The 22,539-nt window shown below is 35.9% G+C and overlaps 1 protein-coding gene across 3 annotated transcripts in view; it reads left to right on the top strand.

The window, feature by feature from the left end:
- The window catches only part of REV3L (REV3 like, DNA directed polymerase zeta catalytic subunit), a 187,051-nt gene that overhangs the window by 79,131 nt on the left and 85,381 nt on the right, over nucleotides 1-22,539 (top strand). For all 3 annotated transcript variants that reach the window (XM_082856064.1, XM_082856065.1, XM_082856066.1), the window contains 2 exons: nucleotides 9,176-9,295; nucleotides 12,114-12,351. In XM_082856064.1, the coding sequence (XP_082712190.1) occupies nucleotides 9,176-9,295; nucleotides 12,114-12,351 (358 nt within the window). The remainder of the gene's footprint in view (nucleotides 1-9,175; nucleotides 9,296-12,113; nucleotides 12,352-22,539) is intronic.

The following is a 22,539-nucleotide window of genomic DNA, read 5'->3' on the forward strand; positions in this document are numbered from 1 at the left end:
GGAGTATCTATCAGTATTTCATTCCATTTTATTGCCTAGTAGTAGTGCATTCTACTGATATATTTTATTGACTAATTCATCAGTTGATGAAAATTTGAGTTGTTTTCACTTTTTGACCCTTAAGAATAATGATGCTCTGAACATTTATGTCTTTGTATGGGTATATATTTTCATTTTTCTTGAGTAGATAACAAGGAAGAGAATTGCTGGATCGTTTGATAAACTTGTGTGTAATTTTTAATAAATTGCCAAACTGTTTTCCAAAGTGACTGCACTGTTTTACATTCCCACCAGCAGTATATGAGGGTTTCAGAAACCCCACGATCTCACTAACACTTGTTATTATCTGTCTTTTTTTATATAGCCATCCTAGTATGTGTGAAACGGCATCTCATTATGGTTTAATCATCATACCCCTCATTAATGATGTTGAGTATCTTTTGTGTCAGCAGTAATAACTTTGGAATCTATCCTTGTTCTTACATGTTTCTAGGTCATTCATTTTAGCTGCTGATTAGCATTCTTTTGTAAGACTAAACAAGTGTTTCTGTTCTCTACAACTATTAGATGGTTTTCACTTTTGCACTGTTGTTAACAGTGTTATGTCTGTCACCTTGTGGCCATGTGCAAGAGTTTCTTTACAGAAGACATACAGAAGTGTAATTTGCCAGGTCTTAGGGTGTGTGTATTATACTCTACCTAGATAGCATCTATTCTAACAGGGTTTTTGTAATACAGTTAGCTTATACATGATTGGTAAATAAGAGAATAATTATAGTTTTACTTAGAAGTCATGTTTCGCATAAAATATTTTTAGGCAAGAGGAGCCAGAATAGGAGGAGTAGAATTGCAGCCTTCAGTAGGAAAGGAAAAGCCCTCTTTTCACTGCTGCATTGGCAGCAGGGGCTCTTTTGACTGTATTAAACAACAGCTAGAAATGAGCACCTACACCCACCCAGGGCTTCCTCCTTCCCTAGAGTTGCATCCTAGCGTTGTGCCCTCTGTGACTCATGGCAGGTTTCACCCTCTCCTCAGTACTTTAATGGCAGCCTTCTGGCTCAGAGCTCTATTTCCATTTGCTTTGTCTTAGCATCTGCGAGCCCCATCCTAATCGAAATGTACCCAGAATTTCCATACTATTATTTTCTGTGCATTTTTAATATCTGCTCTGACAGCCTCCAGCCACACTGAGCTGCCTGCCTGACTGAGCAGTTTATTTCCTCAGGTACCAATTATTGATTTTGTTAGTGTTCTCATTACAGAGTTGCATAAGTTTTGTCTTAGCCTTTTATTTTCCTTATAAGCTCAATTTTAGTGCTTAATTTTTCAGATTTTGAGGTATGTTAACAATAAAACTATCACATTTGGTAGTAAAGCCAGTATTTCACAGTTGCTCTATAAAATGTACCTAAGTTTATATTCCCACGATGTGTTAGAGCTTAAACTTCCCTACATCCTCAACAATATTTGACAGTGTAAGGTGTAAAAATTTTTTGCCATTCTCATTCTTTGAAATCTAAATCTCCTTAGTTTAATCTTCATTTCCTGATTACTAATAAGTTTGAGCATTTGGATCTCTTTATCTGAGAATTGCTTATTCATGTTCTTTGCTCATTTTCTACTGGATCTGTACTCTTTTTCTTACTAATTTGTAGGAATTCCTCATATTTTCTGGATATCAAGGCTTTATCAGTTATATTTATTGTAGAGATATTTTCTCCTCATCTAGAATTACACTTTAAAGTCTCCACAAAATTTTTTTTAGCTTTTTCTTTCGATTTTCTTCCCTTTTCTCTTTTTTAAAGTGTTTTACGTGTCTTCAATTTTAACCTTAAATTTAACAGTTTTTTTCCTTTACTGTTTGGTTTTTGTGCCTGGTTTACAATTCCTTCCCTTTCTGGATGTAATGAAAGTTTTCATCCTTAAGGTTTATGTGTGCTTACAGATTGGTTTTTCACATGTAGGTCTTCAGTTCATTTGACATTTTACTTGTGTATATAGTAAGGATCTTATTGTTATTTATTTTTCTAGATATAAAGAGCTAGTGGTTCCAACATATTTATTGAAAAGTTTTTTTTTTCCACTGAATTCCCCAACCTCTGTTGTGTTCTCCCATGTTAATGTCATACTGTTGTAATTACTGTTGCTTTGTAAGTAATGATACATATCAGGAGCAGATCTTCCCTATTTAGCTTCAAAATTATCTTATTTACTCTTTTTTTTAATACATCTTTATTGGAGTATAATTGCTTTACCATGTTGTGTGAGTTTCTGCTGTACAACAAAGTGAATCAGTTATATGTATACATACATCCCCATGACCCCTCCCTCTTAAGCCTCCCTCCCTCCCACCCTTCCTATCGCACTCCTCTAGGTCATCACAAAGCACCAAGATGATCTCCCTGTGCTATGCAGCAGCTTCCCACTAGCCATCTACAAAATTGTCGTATTTACTCTTGATCTTTAAAAAAAGCTTTCCCAGGGCTTCCCTGGTGGTGCAGTGGTTGAGAATCTGCCTGCTAATGCAAGGGACACGGGTTCGAGCCCTGGTCTGGGAGGATCCCACATGCCACAGAGCAACTAGGCCCGTGAGCTACAACTACTGAGCCTGCGCGTCTGGAGCCTGTGCTCCGCAACTAGAGAGGCCGCGATGGTGAGAGGCCCGCACACTGCGATGAAGAGTGGCCCCCGCTTGCCACACCTAGAGAAAGCCCTCGCACAGAAACAAAGACCCAACACAGCAAAAATAAATAAATTAATTAATAAACTCCTACCCCCAACATCGTCTTAAAAAAAAAAAGCTTTCCCATGTTAATTTTAAGATCAGATTGTTTTGTTTCTGGGAAGAACCCTTTTGAGATTTTATTGGAAATTTATTGAATTTATAGACCAATTTAGAAACATTTTAAATCTTTCTATATATCAAATTAGCTCATTTATGCACATGATATATTTCTCAGTTTATTTGGTCTTCTTTCATGTCTTTCAATAAAGTTCTGCAATTTTTCTGGTAAAATTATTTTATATCTTTTATTAGATATACTCCAGGTGCCTTATAAATGTTGCAGTTTTAAGTTTAGCTTTCAAAAATTACATCTTCTAATTGCTGGTATTAGGAACTTCACTGACCTTGTGTGTCAGTCTTATATCCAGCAACTTTTATTAGTGCTAATAGTTAATATGTCTTTTTGATTGGATTTTCTGTATATAGAGTCATCATCAGAAAATAATAATTGTATTACTTCCCTTCCCATCCTTATACTTTTTTAATGTTTTAATGCAGTGCTTAAGAACTTAACGATGATATTAAGTAGATATGGGAAAAAAACGTTTTTCCTGGCTTTAAAGTGAATGCTTTTATATTTCATCATTAAGTATGAAATTTACTACAGGATATTGGTAGATAAACTTTATAATCAGTTTATTATCTCTTGTTTCTTGCTTCTTAAGAAGTTTGGGGTTTTTTTTTTTTTTTTTGGTTATTTTGCCGGGGGAGGTACGCGGGCCTCTCACTGTTGTGGCCTCTCCCGTTGTGGAACACAGGCTTCGGACGCACAGGCTCAGCGCCGTGGCTCACGGGCCCAGCTGCTTCGTGGCATGTGGGATCTTCCGGGACCGGGGCATGAACCCGTGTCCCCTGCATCGGTAGGCGGACTCTCAACCACTGCGCCACCAGGGAAGCCCGAAGTTTGGGTTTTTTGAAATCATGAATGGATATTAAATTTTACCAAATTTTTTTTTTGAAAATATTGACATAATCAGTTTTTCTCTTTTATTCTGTTAATATGGTAGTTAAATTAATAATGTTAATGTATCTAATGTTAAACTATCCTTGCACTCCTGAAATAAATCCTTTGTTGTCATAATGTAGTGTGTTTTTTTAAATGTTGCTGTATCTACTTTGGTAATATTTTGTTTAGAATTGTAACTTTTTTTTTTTCAGTAATTGAGAAAGATTCATACTTTGTCCCCATTAAACGCATTGTGGAGCTTTTCATATTTTTCAACTCTCCTTTCAAGAATTTTTATTAGATTGATATAATCTATATCTTAGAGGTTTGATAGATCTCATCTGTAAAACCATCCAGAGTTATATAGATTTTTGTGGGTTGATTTTATGTGGCAGGGGTGGGGGGGGGTGGGAAGTAAAGGGAGTGGATTTTAAGCTATTAATTCAACTTCCTTAATTGTTACAGGTCTACTCAAGTTTTCTGTTTCTGTTTGAATCAGTTTATATCATATTTTTCCTAAGAAATTATCCATTTAATCTGATTTTTCCATATTTGTGGTATAAAGTTGTTCATAGTATTACTTTAACGTGCCTCTTTTACCTTTGGCACTTCAACTTGTATTTCTAACATTGTTTATGCCTTCTCTCTATTTTGTTGTGATCATTCTTGCCAATCTTGTCTATTTTGGTATTAGTTTGAGAACCATCTTTTGTTTTCACTGATCTCATATTTTTGTTGTTTTGAGATGACCTATTTTCTGTGGTTTTTTTGTTCTTTCATTTTGACTAAACACTATTAGGCTTGCTATGTGTGTTAAAATATTTCTAGGATGTGTTAAAAATATTTCTTCCTGAAGCTTCTAACTCTCTTTTAAAAACTGTTGAAAAACACTTAGTTTTAAGTCTGAATATCAGAAGGAGAAAAATAGAACTGTTTCCAATTAGCTTTCTTTAAACTGCTTGCCATATTTTGCTATATAGTCTTTTTTTTTTAAGATTATTGAGGTTTTTTAAAAATTAATTTTAGCTGCATTGGGTCTTTGTTGCTGCACGCGGGCTTTCTCTAGTTGTGTCGAGTGGGGGCTACTCTTCGTTGCGGTGCACGGGCTTCTCATTTTGGTGGCTTCTCTTATTGCGGAGCACGGGCTCTAGGCGCGTGGGCTTCAGTAGTTGTGGTACGTGTGCTCAGTAGTTGTGGCTTGTGGGCTCTAGAGCACAGTTCAGTAGTTGTGGCGCATGGGCTTAGTTGCTCCGTGGCATGTGGAATCTTCCCAGACCAGGGCTCAAACCCATGTCCTCTGCATTGGCAGGCGGATTCTTCACCACTGCGCCACCAGGGAAGTCCTATATAGTCTTCTTTTCCTCTACTATTATGTGCTTTTTATTCTCTCTCTCCCTTTGATTAGATTATGAGATTCATTTTATCTTCTAAAAATTATTTAATCCCTCTGTACATTAGACCTTCTATAAAAATCACATGGCAAAAGACTTACATTTTAAAATCATGAATTAAAAGATATGGAGAAATATAAAGTTAATGTAAAATGAATTATTTCAAAATAAACTATACAGAATTTTTTTTTCTTTTTTTTTTTTTTTTTTGCGGTACTCGGACCTCTCACTGTTGTGGCCTCTCCCATTGCGGAGCACAGGCTCGGGACCCGCAGGCTCAGCGGCCATGGCTCACGGGCCCAGCCGCTCCACGGCATGTGGGATCTTCCCAGACCAGGACACGAACCCGTGTCCCCTGCATCGGCAGGCGGACTCTCATCCACTGCACCACCAGGGAAGCCCTAGAGAATTTTATTATTCAAGTCAGACAACTTGTCTTTTCTGTTTGTTTTATAAATTTTATTTTATTTTTTGTAAGTGGTAACATTTTTATATTAAAAAAATGTTTTTTTGAAGTATTGTTGATTCCCTGTTGTGTACAATTTCTGCTGTACAGCAAAGTGACTCCATTATACATATATATATATTCTTTTTCATATTCTTTTCCATTATATTTTATTACAGGATATTGAATATAGTTCCCTGTGCCATATCGTTGGACCTTGTTGTTTATCTATCCTATATATAATAGTTTGCATCTGCTAATCCCAAACTCTCAATCCTTCCCTTCTCCACTCCCCTCCCCTTTGGCAACCACAAGTCTCTGTGAGTCTGTTTCTGTTTTGTAGAGAAGTTCATTTGTGTCATATTTTAGATTCCACATATAAGTGATAACATGGTATTTGTCTTTCAAAGTCTTTCTGACTTACTTTGCTCAGTATGATAATCTCTGTGTCCATCCATGTTGCTGAAAATGGCCTTATTTCATTCTTTTTAATGGCTGAGTAGTATTCCATTGTATAAGTATACCACATCTTCTTTATCCATTCATCTATCAGTGGACATTTAGGTTGTTTCCATGTCTTGTCTGTTGTGAATAGTGCTTTTATGAACATAGGGGTGCATGTATCTTTTTGAATTATAGTTTTGTCTGGGTATATGCCCAAGAATGGCATTGCTGGATCCTAGGGCAACTCTGTTTTTAGTTTTTTGAGGACCTTCATACTGTTTTCTGTAGTGGCTGTACCAACTTACATTCCCACCAACAGTGTAGGAGGGTTCCCCTTTTGTACGCACCCTCTCCAAGCATTTGTTATTTGTAGTCTTTTTAATGATGGCCATTCTCACTGGTGTGAGGTTATACCTCATTGTAGTTTGATTTGCATTTCTCTAATAATTAGCAATGATGAGCATCTTTCATGCGCCTAATGGCCACCTATATGTATTCTTTGGAGAAATGTCTGTTTAGGTCTTCTGCCCATTTTTCAATTGGGATGTTTGGTTTTTTGTTATTGAATTGTAGGAGCTGTTTGTATATTTTGGAAATTAAGCCCTTGTTGGTCACATGATTTGCAAATATTTTCTCCCATTCTGTGGGTTTGTTTATGGTTTCTTTTGCTGTGCAAGAGCTTATACATTTGATTAGGACCCATTTGTTTATTTTTGTTTTTATTTCTGTTGCCTTGGGAGGCTGTCCTAAGAAAACATTGGTATAATTTATGTCAGAGAATGTTTTACCTATGTTCTCTTCTAGGAGTTTTATGATGTCTTATATTTAAATCTTCAAGCCATTTTGAGTTTATTTTTGTGCATGATATGAGGGTGTGTTCTAGTTTCATTGATTTACATGCTGCTGTCCAACTTTCCCAACACCACTTGCTGAAGAGACTGTCTTTTCCCCATTGTATATTCTTGCCTCCTTTGTTGAAGATTAACTGTCAATACATCTGTGGGTTTATTTCTGGGCTTTCTGTTCTGTTCCATTAATCTATATGTCTGTTTTTGTGCCAATACTATGCTGTTTTGAGTACTGTAATTTTGTAGTATTGTCAGAAGTCTGGAAGGGCTATGCCTCCTGCTTTGTTCTTTTTCCTCAGGATTGTTTTGGCAATTCTGGGTCTCTTATGATTCCATATAAATTTTAGGAATATTTATTCTAGTTCTGTGAAAAATGTCATGGGTATTTTGATGAGTATTGCCTTAAATCTGTATATTGCTTTGGGTAGTATAGCCATTTTAACAATATTAATTTTTCCAATCCAGGAGCATGGGGTATCTTTCCATTTCTTTGAGTCATCTTCAGTTTCCTCTGTTAATGTTTTGTATCAATAGTTCTCAGCATATAAGTCTTTCACCTCCTTGGGGAGGTTTATTCCTAAGTATTTTAATTTTTTTGATGTGATTTTAAAAGGGATTGTTTGTTTACATTCCCTTTCCGGTATTTCATTGTTAGTGTAAAGAAATGCAACTGATTTCTGTATGTTAATCTTGTATCCTGCTACCTTGTATTCATTTATCAGTTCTAGTAGTTTTTATGTGGAGTCTTTAGGGTTTTCTATATATACTATCACGTCATCTGCATGTAATGACAATTTTACCTCTTCCCTACCAATTTGAATACCTTTTATTTCTTTTTCTTGTATGATTCCTGTTGCTAGGGCTTCCAATACTATGTTGAATAGAAATGTTGAGAGTGGGCATCCTTGTCTTGTTCCAGAGTTTAGCAGGAAGGCTTTCAGCTTTTCATCATTATTATATTGACTGTGGGTTTGTCATAAATAGCTTTTGTTATGCTGAGGTATGTTCCCTCTATACCCACTTTTGTAAGAGTTTTTATCATGAATGGATGTTGAATTTTATCAGATACTTTTTCTGCATCTATTGAGATGATTATGTGGTTTTTGTCTTTTCGTTTGTTGATGTGGTGTATCACAATGATTGATTCGCATATGTCGAACCATCCTTTTGACCTTGGGATGAATCCAACTTGGTCATGGTGTATGATCTTTTTTACGTGTTGTTGGATGCAGTTTGCTAATATTTTATTGAGAATTTTTGCATCTATATTCATCAAAGATATTGGCCTGTAATTTTCTTTTTTGGGTTGTGTCTTTGTCTAGTTTTGGTATCAGGGTAATGGTGGCTTCATAGAATGTCTTTGGGAGTATTCCTTTCTCTTCAATCTTTTGGAAGAGTTTGAGAAGGATTGGTGTAAGTTCTTCTTTGTGCGTTTGGTAGAATTCACCTGTGAAACATCTGGTTCTGGACTTTTGTTTGCAGGGAGTTTTTTTATTACAGATTCTGTTTCACTTCTAGTGATCAGATGATCTGTTCAAGTTATCTGTTTCAGTTTTGGAGGGCTGTATGTTTCTAGAAGGTTGTCCATTTCTTCTAGGTTGTGTTATTGTTCATAGTGTTGTCTTACGGTTTTTTGTATTTCTGCAGTATCAGTTGTGATTTCTCCTCTTTGATTTCTTATTTTGTTTATTTGGGTCTTCTCTCTTTTTTCTTGCTAAGCCTGGCCAGAGGTTTGTCAGTTTTGTTTATGCTTTCAAAGAATCAGCTCTTGGTTTTATTGATTTTTTTCTATTTTTTTAAATCTCTATTTTATTTATTTCCTCTCTGATCTTTATTATCTCCTTCCTTCTGCTGACTTTAGGTTTTGTTTGTTCTTCTTTTTCTAATTCTTCTAGGTGATGTGTTAGATTGTTTATTTGAGCTTTTTCTTTTTTCTTAAAGAAGTCCTGTATCACTATGCACTTCCCTCTAAGAACTCGTTTTACAAATTTTAATGTACATTGATTTTTATCAGAGTAATATTACTGTCTGTACATACTAGGTAGGATTTAGAGACTAAAGATATTGTAAATATTTAGTGATTCACAGTTTCAGGGTTTTTTGTTTTTCTTTTTTTAATTACTCTGTATGACTAGTTAGATATTCCTGTGGCTTTCATTAAGTTTTATTATGGTTTTATTTAGCATATGTCAGCAACACTTCAAAATTTTAAATAGGTTTACATTGTAATGTTTCCTAATTTATACAAATTCTAAACAGTAAATTTCAGATTTAGGTCATTTACTTTAATGTTTTTTTACTCTTTGTCCTCTTAAGGTCATATTAGACACAAAGTGGAGGAAGCTCTTATTAATGAAGAAGCAATTTTGAACCTCATGGAAAACAGTCAGACTTTTCAGCCTTTGACCCAAAGACTGAGTGAGTCACCAGCTTTCTGTAAGTAACAGTTGTGCCATAAATTTTCAGTGTCTTATATCAACAAAAGTGCATATGTCAGGCGGTATTTTTTTCTTTGATTTGAAGAGGTTAATATTGCATGTTTGATAAATTCTTAGTATAAAAATGAAATCTTGCATTATGAGATGTAGTAGCTTCTTTTTTGTTTTCTACAGAGCTTTTTCTGAAAAATAGTTGTGTAAGAAAATAATTCTTTTTTTTTTTAACTTTGTTTGGAAGAGAACCATATTGTTTTAAGGGGAAATATGCTTAATTTGAATTAAAATTCTCCAAAGTTAAGAACATTACTAAAATACCATAATTGATTCTTTCTTGGTAAGTATCAGGAATTTCCCTGGACAATTCCTTTCGAGCTGTTAATTTTTGACTAGCATGTAGAAAACATGACAGTTACTTCTGAGTATCTTTGCATCTCCATAAATGCATTTTCATTAATATGGTAAACCATTTGCTAGATTTCATTTCAATAATTTAGTCTAAATTACTGACATTTTTCAGAAATTTATTTAAATTTTCTTTGCAAAAAGTGAGATATCATTGAACTTCATGCCTCTTGCTTTGCTTGGTATAGTGATTTTATGTTTCTTGCTCACTTTCCGTTTTTCCATTCTTACTGTATCAAATGAGGTATAGCATCAAATGTTATCCTACCTCTCTACAGTGTCTTCTCTCTGTTATTTACATTTTCATTTGAGTGGAAGATTAATTGAATGACTAGGGACAGTACCAAAATTATTGTACATAGTCATATTTCAAGAACATTTTCTATGGAGGTAGGTAGCTTTTTTCTTTTTTAAATGAATGACTAGGGACAGTACCAAAATTATTGTACATAGTCATATTTCAAGAACATTTTCTATGGAGGTAGGTAGCTTTTTTCTTTTTTAAATGACATGAATTACGTAGAAAGAAATGATCCAAAGACCACATTTAAAAATTAATTTGAAGTTTATAATCTAAAATGTTTCATTTCTCTGAGTAAATAGATATATATATACCTATATTATATTTTAGTTATAAAAAACAAAAAAAGAAATTGAAAAAGAGAGACATATCCTTATTTCATTATATTAGGCAAATGTATCACCAGCTGATATAATTCCACCTTGCATAAGGTTACAAAAAATGTAATCTCAGTGTTAGAGATCTGAGAGTCAAATATCTATAAATCATTTGCCAATGTTAACCATTTTTAAAGTATGAGGCAGGAAAAATTAACTGCAATTCTAGATTTAAGAAATGGATTTTTGCCAAAATGGCTCTTATAAGCAAATATCTTCAGTTTTGCCGTACAGTTGGTAGCCTTACAGTTGGTAGCATGATTGAACCAGTAGCATGATTGAACCAGTTTGTTTAATGTCAACAAAGAAAACCTGAAACTTAATAGTTTAGTAAATGGGGAATATATTATCTCATTTTACAGAGAAAAAGGTTGTGTACTAGATTAGAACAAACCTCCATCTTTATGATCTTTTTTTAAAAAATAATAGCTTTTATTGGGATATAATTCACATATTGTAAAACTCACCTTCTAACATGTACAGTTCAGTGGTTTTTAGCATTTCAGGTATTTATGCAACCATTTCCACTATGTAATTCCAGGACTTTTTTTTTTTTTCCAGGACATTTTTATCACCGTAAAAAGAAATGCAATACCCATTTGTAGTCACTTCCCATTTTTCATTCCTCTCAGCCTCTGGCAACCTCTAATCTATTTTCTCTTTTGCTGGATTTACCTATTTTCGGCATTTCATATAAACAGAATTATATAACCTTTTGTTTCTGTATTCTTTCACTTAGCATAATGTTTTCAAGATTCATTCATGTTGAGGTATATGTCAGTATTGCATTCCTTTTTACTATTGAATAATGTTGCATCATATGGATATATACCATATTTCATTTTTCCATCTTTCAGTTGATGGATATTTGGGTTGTTTCCACTTTTTTGGCCATTGGGGTAATGCTGCTATGATTATTCACGTATAGGTTTTCGTGTGGACATATGTTTTCACTTCTCTTGGATACATACCTAGGAATGGAATTACTGGGTCCTCTGGTAACTCTGTGTTTAGCATTTTGAGGAACTGCCAAACTTTTTTTCCCCAAAGCAACTGCACCATTGTACAATTCGACCAGCAGTGTATGAGGGCTCCAATTTCTTCACATCCTTGTCAACACTTGTTATTATCTGTTTTTGATTTTAGCAACCCTAGTGCATATGATGGTGATATTTCAGTGGTGGTCTTCAAGGTTTTTAAGTAATGTTATTAATCACTTTTAAAGCTCTCTCGTGTTTTGCAACTACAGGTTTTGTTTGACTGTCCTGTGAGCTAAATACAGCTTAAGAGAAGGATAAGGTGTTCACATTATCATTTTTAAGGCACTTCCTTAGCATTAATTCATATATTTATTATATATTTTATATTTAGTTTGATCACTTGTGATTATATTTGGTTTAGTGCTCCTCAACCTTGCTTGTGCAGTAAGAGATTGAGCAACTTGTTAACGTGCAAATTCCTGGGCCCTACATCAGAAATTCTAATTCAGTAGGTGTGAGATGGTGTCTGGGAATTTTCTTTTTAAGGACACAAAATCATGTGTAATGCAGGTGGTCCAAATATTACACTTTAATGGAAGAACTACATCAATACATAAATCTTTGTACCAGCTATATCCTTTCAGCATGTGCCAGCATCTGTGGTTCTTGTTGTTGTTTTATATATAATGGATGTGAATTATTGAATTATTTAGAAAATTTAAGTTGTTTGTTGGTGATGCTTCACTTGTTTTATAGTGGACAGTAGTCCTGATGAGGCTCTGGTACATCTTCTTGCTGGTTTGGAAAATGACGGATATCAGGGGGGAAGAAATAGGATGCCATCATCATGTCGTTCGTTTGGAAACAGTAAAAATCCTCAAAATAGTGATGATGAAGAAAATGAACCACAGATTGAAAAAGAAGAAATGGAGCTTAGTTTAGTAATGTCTCAGAGATGGGACAGCAATATTGAAGAACATTGTGCCAAAAAGAGGTAACTTTTTAGTTATTTCAGTTGCTTTACCTTTGGTCATTATCATTGTTCTTTAATCAGAAATTATTTCTTACTATTATTCATAATAAAAAATACCTAATAAACTAAATTGACTTCTTTGAAATCTCTTTTAAATAGTGTGTAAACTTTATATTCCAAGCAAAATAAAATTTTGGTACATTTAAAAAGATTAAACCTAACTTTATTTTTTTCTATTATTAACAAGATATAATTGATATACACCACTGTATGAATTTTCGATGTACAGCATAATGGTTTGATTTGCATATATTATGAAATAATTACCACAACAGGTTTAGTTAACATCCATCATCTCATATAATTACAATAAAAAGAAATGGGGGAAATTTTTTGTCTCCTTGTAATGAGAACTTTCATATATATCATACATACAGCATATATATACATATGTACATATGTATCATACAGCAGTGGTAACTATAGTCACCGTGTTGTACATTATATCCCTAGTACTTATTTGTCTTATAACAAAGTTTGTGTCTTTTGATTACCTTGCTCCAATTTGTGCTCTCCTCATAAACCTAACTTAGAAATCATCTGTCTATATATACAGTAGTAATATATGGGTCATAAATGGGGCAAAATAGAAGTGCCTCCTTATCTCAGAACTTGAGGAAAAAAGAATGCCCTTTGAGAGTTAAACTCTTATGGGTCGGAGCAACAAATATAGAGTCAGCTTGAAGACAAGGAATGGCTTCTAGGTCTGATTAGATCGAAGGAGTTAAATATTAATGAATGAATGAATGTCAGAAGCAGTAACTGATATTCTGTTCCATTTCTCAAAGAAAATGAGTAAGATGGCAGTGTGGTTTTCTTTTTTTCTTTCCTTTTTACATTTTAACCTTTTCTTTTAAGTATAGTTAATTTACAATGTTGTGTTAGTTTCAGATGTATAGCAGAGTGATTCAGTTTTTTATATATATATATTCTTTTTCAGATTCTTTTCCATTATAGATTATTATAAGATATTGAATATAGTTCCCTGTGCTATACAGTAGGCCCTTATTATTTATCTGTTTTACATAAAGTAGTACGTATATGTTAATCCCAAATTCCTAATCTCCCCTCCCCTCCACTGTCCCCTTTGGTAACCATAAGTTTGTTTTCTATGTCTGTGAGTCTTTCTGTTTTGTAAATAAATTCATTCATATCATATTTTTAAAATTTATTTATTTATTTTGGCTGTGCTGGGTCTTAGTTGCGGCACGCAGGATCTTCGTTGTGACATGCAGGATCTTTAGTTGCAGCATACGGGGTCTTAGTTATGGCATGCAGACTTCTTAGTTATGGCATGTGGGATCTAGCTCCCTGACCAGGGATCAAACCTGGGCCCCCTGCATTTGGAGTGTGGCATCTTACCCACTGGACCACCAGGGAAGTCCCCATTTGTATCACATTTTAGATTCCACATATAAGTGATATTATATGATATTTGTCTTTCTCTGTCTGACTTAGTCCATCCATGCTGCTGCAGATGGCATTATTTCATTCTTTTTTATGGCTGAGTAATATTCATATATATGTATACACGTGTGTGTGTGTGTGTGTGTGTGTGTGTGTGTGTGTGTGTGTGTGTGTGTGTGTGTATATATTTATCCCACATCTTCTTTCCCCATTCATCTGTCGATTGACACTTAGATGGCTTCCATGTCTTGGCTATTCTGAATAGTGCTGCTCTGAACATTGGGGTGCATGTATCTTTTTGAACTAGAGTTTTCTCCAGATATATGTCCAGGAGTGGGATTGCAGAATCATATGGTAGCTCTATTTTTAGTATTTTAAACCACCTCCATACTGTTCTCCATAGTGGCTGCACCAATCTACATTCCCACCAACAGTGTAGGAGGGTTCCTTTTTCTCCACACCCTCTGCAGCATTTATTATTTGTAGACTTTTTAATGATGGAAGTTCTGACTGCTGTGAAGTGATACCTTATTGTAGTTTCGATTTGGATTTCTCCAACAATTAGTGATATTTAACATCTTTTCATGTGCCTGTTGGCCATCTGTATGTCTTCTTTGGAGAAATGTCTGTTTAGGTCTTCTGCGATTGTTTGATTGGATTGTTTGGTTTTTAAAATTTCTTTTAAAACGTTTATTCCTTTTATTTTATTTTAAATTTTTTATTTATGGCTGCATTGGGTCCTCGTTGCTGCGTGTGGACTTTCTCTAGTTGCGGTGAGTGAGGGCTACTGTTGTGTTGCATAGGCTTCTCGTTGTGGTGGCTTTTCTTGTTGCAGAGCACGGGCTCTAGACACGCAGACTTCAGTAGTTGTGGCTCGCGGGCTCTAGAATGCAGGCTCAGTAGTTGTGGCATGGGCTTAGTTGCTCCATGGCACATGGGATATTCCTGGACCAGGGCTTGAACCTGTGTCCCCTGCATTGGCCGGCAGATGCTTAACCCACTGCACCACCAGGGAAGCCCTGTTGTTGTTTTTTTTTATATTAAGCTGCATGAGCTGTTTGTATATTTTGGAAATTAAGCCCTTGTTGGTCGCATCATTTGCAGATATTTTCTCCCATTCCGTAGGTTGTCTTTTTATTTTGTTTGTGGTTTCCTTTGCTGTGCAAAAGCTTTTAAGTTTAGTTAGGTCCCATTTGTTTATTTTTGTTTTTATTTCTATTACTCTAGGAGATGGATCCAAAAAAATTTTGCTGCAATTTATGTCAAAGACTGTGCTATGTTTTCCTCTAGGAGTTTTATAGTATTCAGTCTCACATTCAGGTCTTTGATCCATTTTGAGTTTATTTTTGTAAATGGTGTAGAGAATGTTCTAATTTCATTCTTTTGCATGTAGCTGTCCAGTTTTCCCAGCACCACTTGTTGAAGAGACTGCCTTTTTCTGTGTTGTATATTCTTTTTTTTTTTTTTTTTCTTTTTGCGGTACGCGGGCCTCTCACTGTTGTGGCCTCTCCCGTTGTGGAGCACAGGCTCCAGACGCGCAGGCTCAGCAGCCATGGCTCATGGGCCCAGCTGCTCCACGGCATGTGGGTTCTTCCCAGACCAGGGCACGAACCTGTGTCCCTTGCATCGGCCAGCAGACTCTCAACCACTGTGCCACCAGGGAAGTCTTCTGTTGTATATTCTTGCCTCCTATGTTGTAGATTAATTGACCTTAAGTGCATGAGTGTATTTCTGGACTTTCTGTCCAGTACCATTGATCTGTGTGTGTGTTTTTGTGCCAGTACCATACTGTTTTGATTACTGTAGTTTTGTAGTATACTCTGAAGTAAGGGAGCCTGATTCCTCCAGCTCTGTTCTTCCTTCTCAAGATTGTTTGGCTATTTGGGGTCCTTTGTGTTTCCGTACAAATTTTAAAGTTTTTTGTTCCAGTTCTGTGAAAAATGTTATTGGTAATTTGGTAGGGATTGTATTGAATCTGTAGATTGTTTTGGGTAGTATAGTCATTTTTAACAACATTGATTCTGTCAATCCAAGAACACAGTGTATTTTTCCAGCTGTTTGTGTCATCTTCAGTTTCTTACATCAGCATCATATTTTTTGGAGTACAGGTCTTTTGCCTCCTTAGGTAGGTTTATTCCTAGGTATTTTATTCTTTTTGCTGTGCTGGTAAATGGGGTTGTTTCTTTAATTTCTCTTTCTGATCTTTTTTTAAAAATATATAAATTTATTTATTTAATTTATTTATTTTTGGGTCTTTGTTGCTGTGAGTGGGCTTTCTCTAGTTGTGGCAAGCGGGGGCTACTCTTTGTTGCAGTGCGCAGACTTCTTATCGCGGTGGCTTCTCTTGTTGTGCAGCGCAGACTGTAGGCATGCGGGCTTCAGTAGTTGTGGCTCACGGGCTCCAGAGCACAAGCTCAGTAGTTGTGGTGCATGGGCTTAGTTGCTCTGCAGCATGTGGGATCTTCCCAGACCAGGGATCAAACCCGTGTCCCTTGCATTGTCAGGCGTATTCTTAACCACTGTGCCCCCAGGCAAGTCCTCTCTATCTGATCTTTCATTGTAAGCCTATAGAAATGCAACAGATTTCTGGTGTTAATTTTGTGTCCTGCAACTTTACCAAATTCATTGTTGAGCTCTAGTAGTTTTTTGGTGGCGTCTTTTGGATTTTCTATGTATAGCATCGTGTCATCTGCAAACAGTGACAGTTTTACTTCTTTTCCAATTTGAATCCCTTTTTTTCTTTTTCTTCTCTGATTGCTGTGCTGGGACTTCCAAAACTATGTTGAATAAAAGTGGCAAGAGTGAGTATCCTTGTCTTGTTCCTGATCTTAGAGGAAATGCTTTCAGCTTTTAACCATTTAGTATGACGTTAGGTATGGGTTTGTTATATATGGCCTTTATTTTGTTGAGGTGTGTTCCATCTATGCCAACTTTCTGGAGAGCTTTTATCATAAATGGATGTTGAATTTTATCAGAAGCTTTTTCTGCATCTATTGAGATGATCATATTTTTTGATCATGATCATGATTTTTATTCTTCAGTTGGTTAATGTGGTGTATTACATTGATTGATTTGCATATATTGAAAAATCCTTGCATCCCTGGGGTAAATCCCACTTGATCATGGTGTATGGTATTTAATGTATTGTTGGAGTCAGCTTGCAAGTATTTTATTGAGGATTTTTGCACCTATGTTCATCAGTAATATTGGCCTATAATTTTCTTTTTATGTGATATCTTTGTCTGGTTTTTGTATCAGGGTGATGGTGGCCTCATAGAACGAGTGTGAAAGCATTCCTTCCTCTGCAGCTTTTTGGAGTAGTTTCAGAAGGGTGGGTGTTCACTCTCCTCTAAATATTAGGTAGAATTCACCAGTGAAGCCATCTGGTCCTGGACTTTTGTTTCTTGAGAGTTTTTAAATTACTGACTCAATTTCAATACTGGTAATTGGTCTGCTCATATTTTCTATTTCCATTTCTTTTTTAAAAAAATTATTTATTTATTTATTTAGCTGCGTCAGGTCTTAGTTGCGGCATGTGGGATCTAGTTCCATGACCAGGGATTGAACCTGGGCCCCCTGTGTTGGGAGTGTGGAGTCCCAGCCACTGGACCACCAGGGAAGTCTTTCCATTTCTTTTAAGTTGTCCATTTTATTGGCGAGTAGTTTCTTGTAGTAGTCTCTTATGATCCTTTGTATTTCTGTGGTGTCAGTTGTATCTTCTCCTTTTTCATTTCTGATTTTATTGATTTGGGCCCTCTCCCTTTTTCTCTTGATGAATCTGGTTGAAGGTTTATCGATTTTGTTTATCTTTTCAAAGAACCAGCTTCTTAGTTTCATTGATCTTTTCTATTGTTTTTTTAGTCTCTATTTCCTTTATTTCTGCTCTGATCCTTATGATTTCTTTCCCTCTACTAACTTTGTGTTTTGTTTGTTCTTCTTTCTCTACTTAATTTAGGTGTAAGATTAGGTTGTTTATTTGAGATTTTTCTTGTTTCCTGGGGTAAGCTTGTATGGTTATCGTTATAAACTTCTATCTTAGAACTGCTTTTGCTGCATCCCATAAGTTTTGGATCGTAGTATTTGCATTTGACTTTAGATATTTTTAGATTTCCTCTTTGACTTATTCAGTGATTCATTGGTTGTTTAGTAGCATATCTTTTAGCCTCTGTATGTTTGTGTTTTTTGCAGTTTTTTTCTTGTAGTTGATTTCTAACCTCATAGTGTTGTGGTTGGGAAAGATGCTGGATATGATTTCAGTTTTCTCAGACTTACCAAGGCTTGCTTTGTGGTCTATTATGTGATATATCCTTGAAAATGTTCTATGTGCACTTGAGAAGAATGTGTATTCTGTTGCTTTTGGATGGAGTGCCCTATATATATCAGTTAAGTGCATCTGGTCTAGTATGTCATTTAAGGCCTGTGTTTCCTTACTGGTTTTCTGTCTGGATGATCTGTCCATTGATGAAAGTGAGGTGTTAAAGTCCCCCACTATTATTCTGTTCCTGTCAATTTCTCCTTTTATGCCTGTTAACATTTGCTTTATATTTTGAGGTGCTCCTATGTTGGGTGCATATATATTTGTAATTGTTTTATCTTCTTGGATTGATCCTTTGATCATTATGTAGTGTCCTTCTTTGTCTCTTATAACATCTTTATTTTAAAGTCTATTTTGTCTGATGTAAGTATTGCGACTCTGGCTTTCCTTTGATTTCCATTTGTGTGGAATACCTCTTTCCATACCCTCACTTTCAGTCTGTATGTGTCTCTGGATCTGAAGTGCGTCTCTTGTAGGCATCATATATACAGGTCCTGTTTTTGTATCCATTCAGCCAGTCTGTGTCTTTTGGTTAGAGCATTTAGTCCGCTTTCATTTAAGGTATTCACTGATATATATGTTCTTATTGCCATTTTGTTAATTGTTTTGGATTTGTTTTTGTAGGTCTTTTTTTCCCCTTTCTTTTGTTCTCTTGTGATTTGATGACTGTCTTTAGTGTTACGTTTGGATTCCTTTTTCTTTTTTGTGTGTATATTATAGTTTTTTTGTTTTGTGGTTACCATGAGGTTTTTGTATAGCAGTCTGTATACATACATGCTTATTTTGAGTTGCTGATCTCTTAATTTCAAATGCATTTTAGATACACTCTGTATTTGTACTCTCCTCCTGTCATGATTACTATTTTTGATATTATATTTTACATGTAATTGTTTTATGTATACCTTAACTGCTTATTGTGGATACAACTGATTTTACTACTTTTGTCTTTTAACCTCCCTACTAGCTTTGTGTGTGGATGATTTCCTATCTTTGTTGTATGTTTGCTTTTACCAGTGAGCTTTTCCATTTCGTCATTTTCTTTTTTCCAGTTGTAGCCTTTTCTGCCTAGAGAAGTTCCTTTAGCATTTGTTGTAAAGTTGGTTTGGTGGTGCTGAATTCTTCTGACTTTTGTTTGTCTATAAAGCTTTTGATTTCTCTGTCAAATCAAAGAACTTTGCTGGGTAGAGTATTCTTGGGTGTAGGTTTTTCTCTTTCATCACTTTTAAGTATATTGTGCCACTTCCTTCTGGCCTGCAGAGTTTCTGCTGAAAAATCAGCTGATAGCCTTATGGGAGTACCCTTGTATGTTATTTGTTGCTTTTTCCCTTGTTGTTTTTAATATTTTATCTTTAATTTTTGTCAGTTTGATTACTGTGTGTCTCAGTGTGTTCCTCCTTGGGTTAATCCTGTTCTCTTCAAATATTCTCTCATGCTCTTGCTCTCTGTCTTCTCCTCCTGGACCCCTATAATGCAAAAATTAGCACTCTTGATGTTGTCCTAGAGGTCTCTTAAACTGTCCTCATGTCTTTTTTGTTTTTTTTTCTTTTTTCTGTTCAGCAGCAGTGATTTCCAGTACTTTGTCTTCCAGTTCGGTGATCCATTTTTCTTCCTCATTTAGTCCACTGTTGATTCCTTCTTGTGTTTTTTTCTTTTCAGTTATTATATTCTTCAATTCTCTTTGATTGCTCTTTATATTTTCTAATTCTTTTTTAAAAACTTCTAATTTCTCATTATCTGCATCCATTCTTCTCCTGAGTTTTTTGATCATCTTTATGATCATTACTCTGAACTCTTCCTCAGGTAGACTGCCTATCTCCACGTCACTTAGTTCTTCTTCTGGGGTTTTATCTTTTTCCTTCATGTGAAACATATTCCTCTGTCTTCTCATTTTTTCTAAATTGCTATTTGTATTTTTATGTATGTGGTAGGTTAGTTACGTTTCTCAACCTTGGAGAAGTGTCCCATTGTAGGAGATGTTGTATGCATCCCAGCAGTGCACTCCCCTCTCATCACTCAAGGGCCCAGGTCCAGGTGGTCCCAGGGTAGTGTCTAGTCTGCATTTGCAGACTTGGTCTTGCTTGAAGTTTTCTTGCTTCTGGTGTCTGCCTCCCAGTGTGTGAGGCTGGTCTGGAGGCTTGTACAGGCTTCCTGTTGGGAGGGGCCAGTGCCTGCCCACTGGTGGTTGGAGCTCGGTCTTGACCCTCTGGTGGGCAGGGCTGTGTTTAGCGGCTCGTCTAGAGGTGGCTGTGGGCTCAGGAAGTCCTTATGCAGCCTGTCTGCTGATGGATGGGGCTATGTCCCCACCCAGTTTGTTGTTCAGCCTGAGGCGTCCCAGCACTGGAACCTAAAGGCTATTGGGTGGGCCTAGGTCTTGGTGCCAAGATGTCAACCTCCAGGAGAGTTCACACAGTTGAATGCTCCCCGATATGTCTGCCACCAGTGCCTGTGTCCCAGGGTGAGACACAGCTACCCCCTGCTTCCCCAGGAGACCCTCCCAGACCAGCAGGTAGGTCTGGCCCAGGCTCCTATCAAATTACTGTTTTTGCTCTTGGTCCCAGTGTGTGTGAGATTTTGTGTGCACTGTTTAAGACCGAAGTCTCTGTTTCCCCCAATCCTGCAGAGTCTCTGCAGTCAAGCCCTGCTGGCCTTCAAAACCAAATGCTCTGGTGGCTCCTGTTTCCAATGCCAGACCTCTAGGCTGGGGGAGCTGACATGGGGCTCAAACCTCTCTAATATAATTATTCTCCAGTTTGTGGGTCCCCCACCCAAGCGGTATGGGACTTGATTATACTGCAAGTTTGCCCCTCATACGCAACTCACTGTGGTTCCTTCTTTATGTCTTTAATTGTAGAAGATCTTTTCTGGTGCGTTCCTGTCTTTTTCATCAATGATTGTTCTGCAGTTAGTTATGATTTTGGTATGCTCGTGAGAGGAGGTGAGCTTAGTGTCCTTCTACTCTGCCATCTTGGCCACTCTCCTTGGCAGTGTGTTTTTCTAAATCAGTTTCTTGTGAGCTTGATTGATTTGAGTCTGCCCCTGAAATGTATGCTCTGTGTGTGGAAAAAAATTGGGCCTCTGAGCTTAAAACACTGAGTGTGCCTCTACTTCAAACTTCTGTAGGCAGTACTAAAACTTCTAAAGTCTGTTTTTGAAAGATGAATGAGATTAACCTATATATCATGTTTACACACATATGTATTACATATATACATATATAGTATTATAAGTATATATGTAATATAGCTCTAGTTTCTCAACATTACCTAATATAAAAAAATAAATTTTCTGATACCATCTCCTGTTATCTGAGTTTATATCAGAACCCTCTCTTCTATATTTTCACAGTATGCTTCTACAAAGAATTCCATTTTTATTCTGTGAGTAGGAAATTCCAAACCTGTGAAATATTGTTTCATACTTCCTTCCTAGTTTCACATACTGAGTTCCCTTTGCTGTCACAGTGTTAAATCGGTCAACGACTCAGCTCCTTGACCTTTGAAGACCTAATTTTACCTGAGCCAGACAGAATCAATGTTCTATTTCCTGATAGATTTGACCCTCAACAGTGTCATAAAAATTCCTTTTGCTGATATTTCCTAATCTGTTAAAAAAAGGGGGGGTTGAAAGGCATACAATTTCTTGTAGCTATTCTATAAATATTTTTGTCAATTTTTTTCTGTATAAACTTTATAAATCTTTTTATGAAATACCCTGTTCAGAAATTCCTCAACCACAACAACATCTTTTGGAGCATAAGCAATCCTAAATGATAATAGACAGTGGTATAAAATGGCTTTATTCTTGTGTCTCTGGTTCTTATTTCTGTAATGACACCACTTTGCCTTCAACTTCTGGAAGTTTGTAACTTCAGTGTCATATTTAATTTGCTCTCCTTTACACCTCTATTAGTTGTTAAGCCTATCTAGTTTAAGCCTTCATTATTATTTATCTGGAATACTATGAAATCACTTTTTAACTGGTCTGCTTGCTTCTAGTTCTGCTCCCCTATAATAGGGGTGATACTTATGATTATTAAACACTTTGTGGGCACTTAGAGAAGCAGAGAATATCAAGACCCTTCATGAGTTCAAGTCGTGCTCTACTGCCTTTATATCCATTTTAAATATGGTTACTTAGAGAAATGTAATAATCATATTGAATCTTAATTTCAGCCAGATATTTAACAAAGTCTTACATAGCATCCTTGTGGATAAGGAGTATACGTGGTAATAGTGACTGATTAGGTAGGTTCACAGAGAACTTGCATGATTTTGCATTCAAAAACCACTTAAATGCTGCTGTGTGCCAAGTTTCATGCTAGATTGAATTCAGATTGTCAGAAACATTGGAGATTGGTAATTCATTGAATGACAAAATATAGATTCGAAAATATCTTGAAACTAAAAAGATGATGCCTAATAAAGTGT

This window comes from Leucopleurus acutus (genome assembly GCF_964270905.1).
Source record: "Leucopleurus acutus genome assembly, chromosome: 15".
Lineage (NCBI taxonomy): Eukaryota > Metazoa > Chordata > Mammalia > Artiodactyla > Delphinidae > Leucopleurus > Leucopleurus acutus.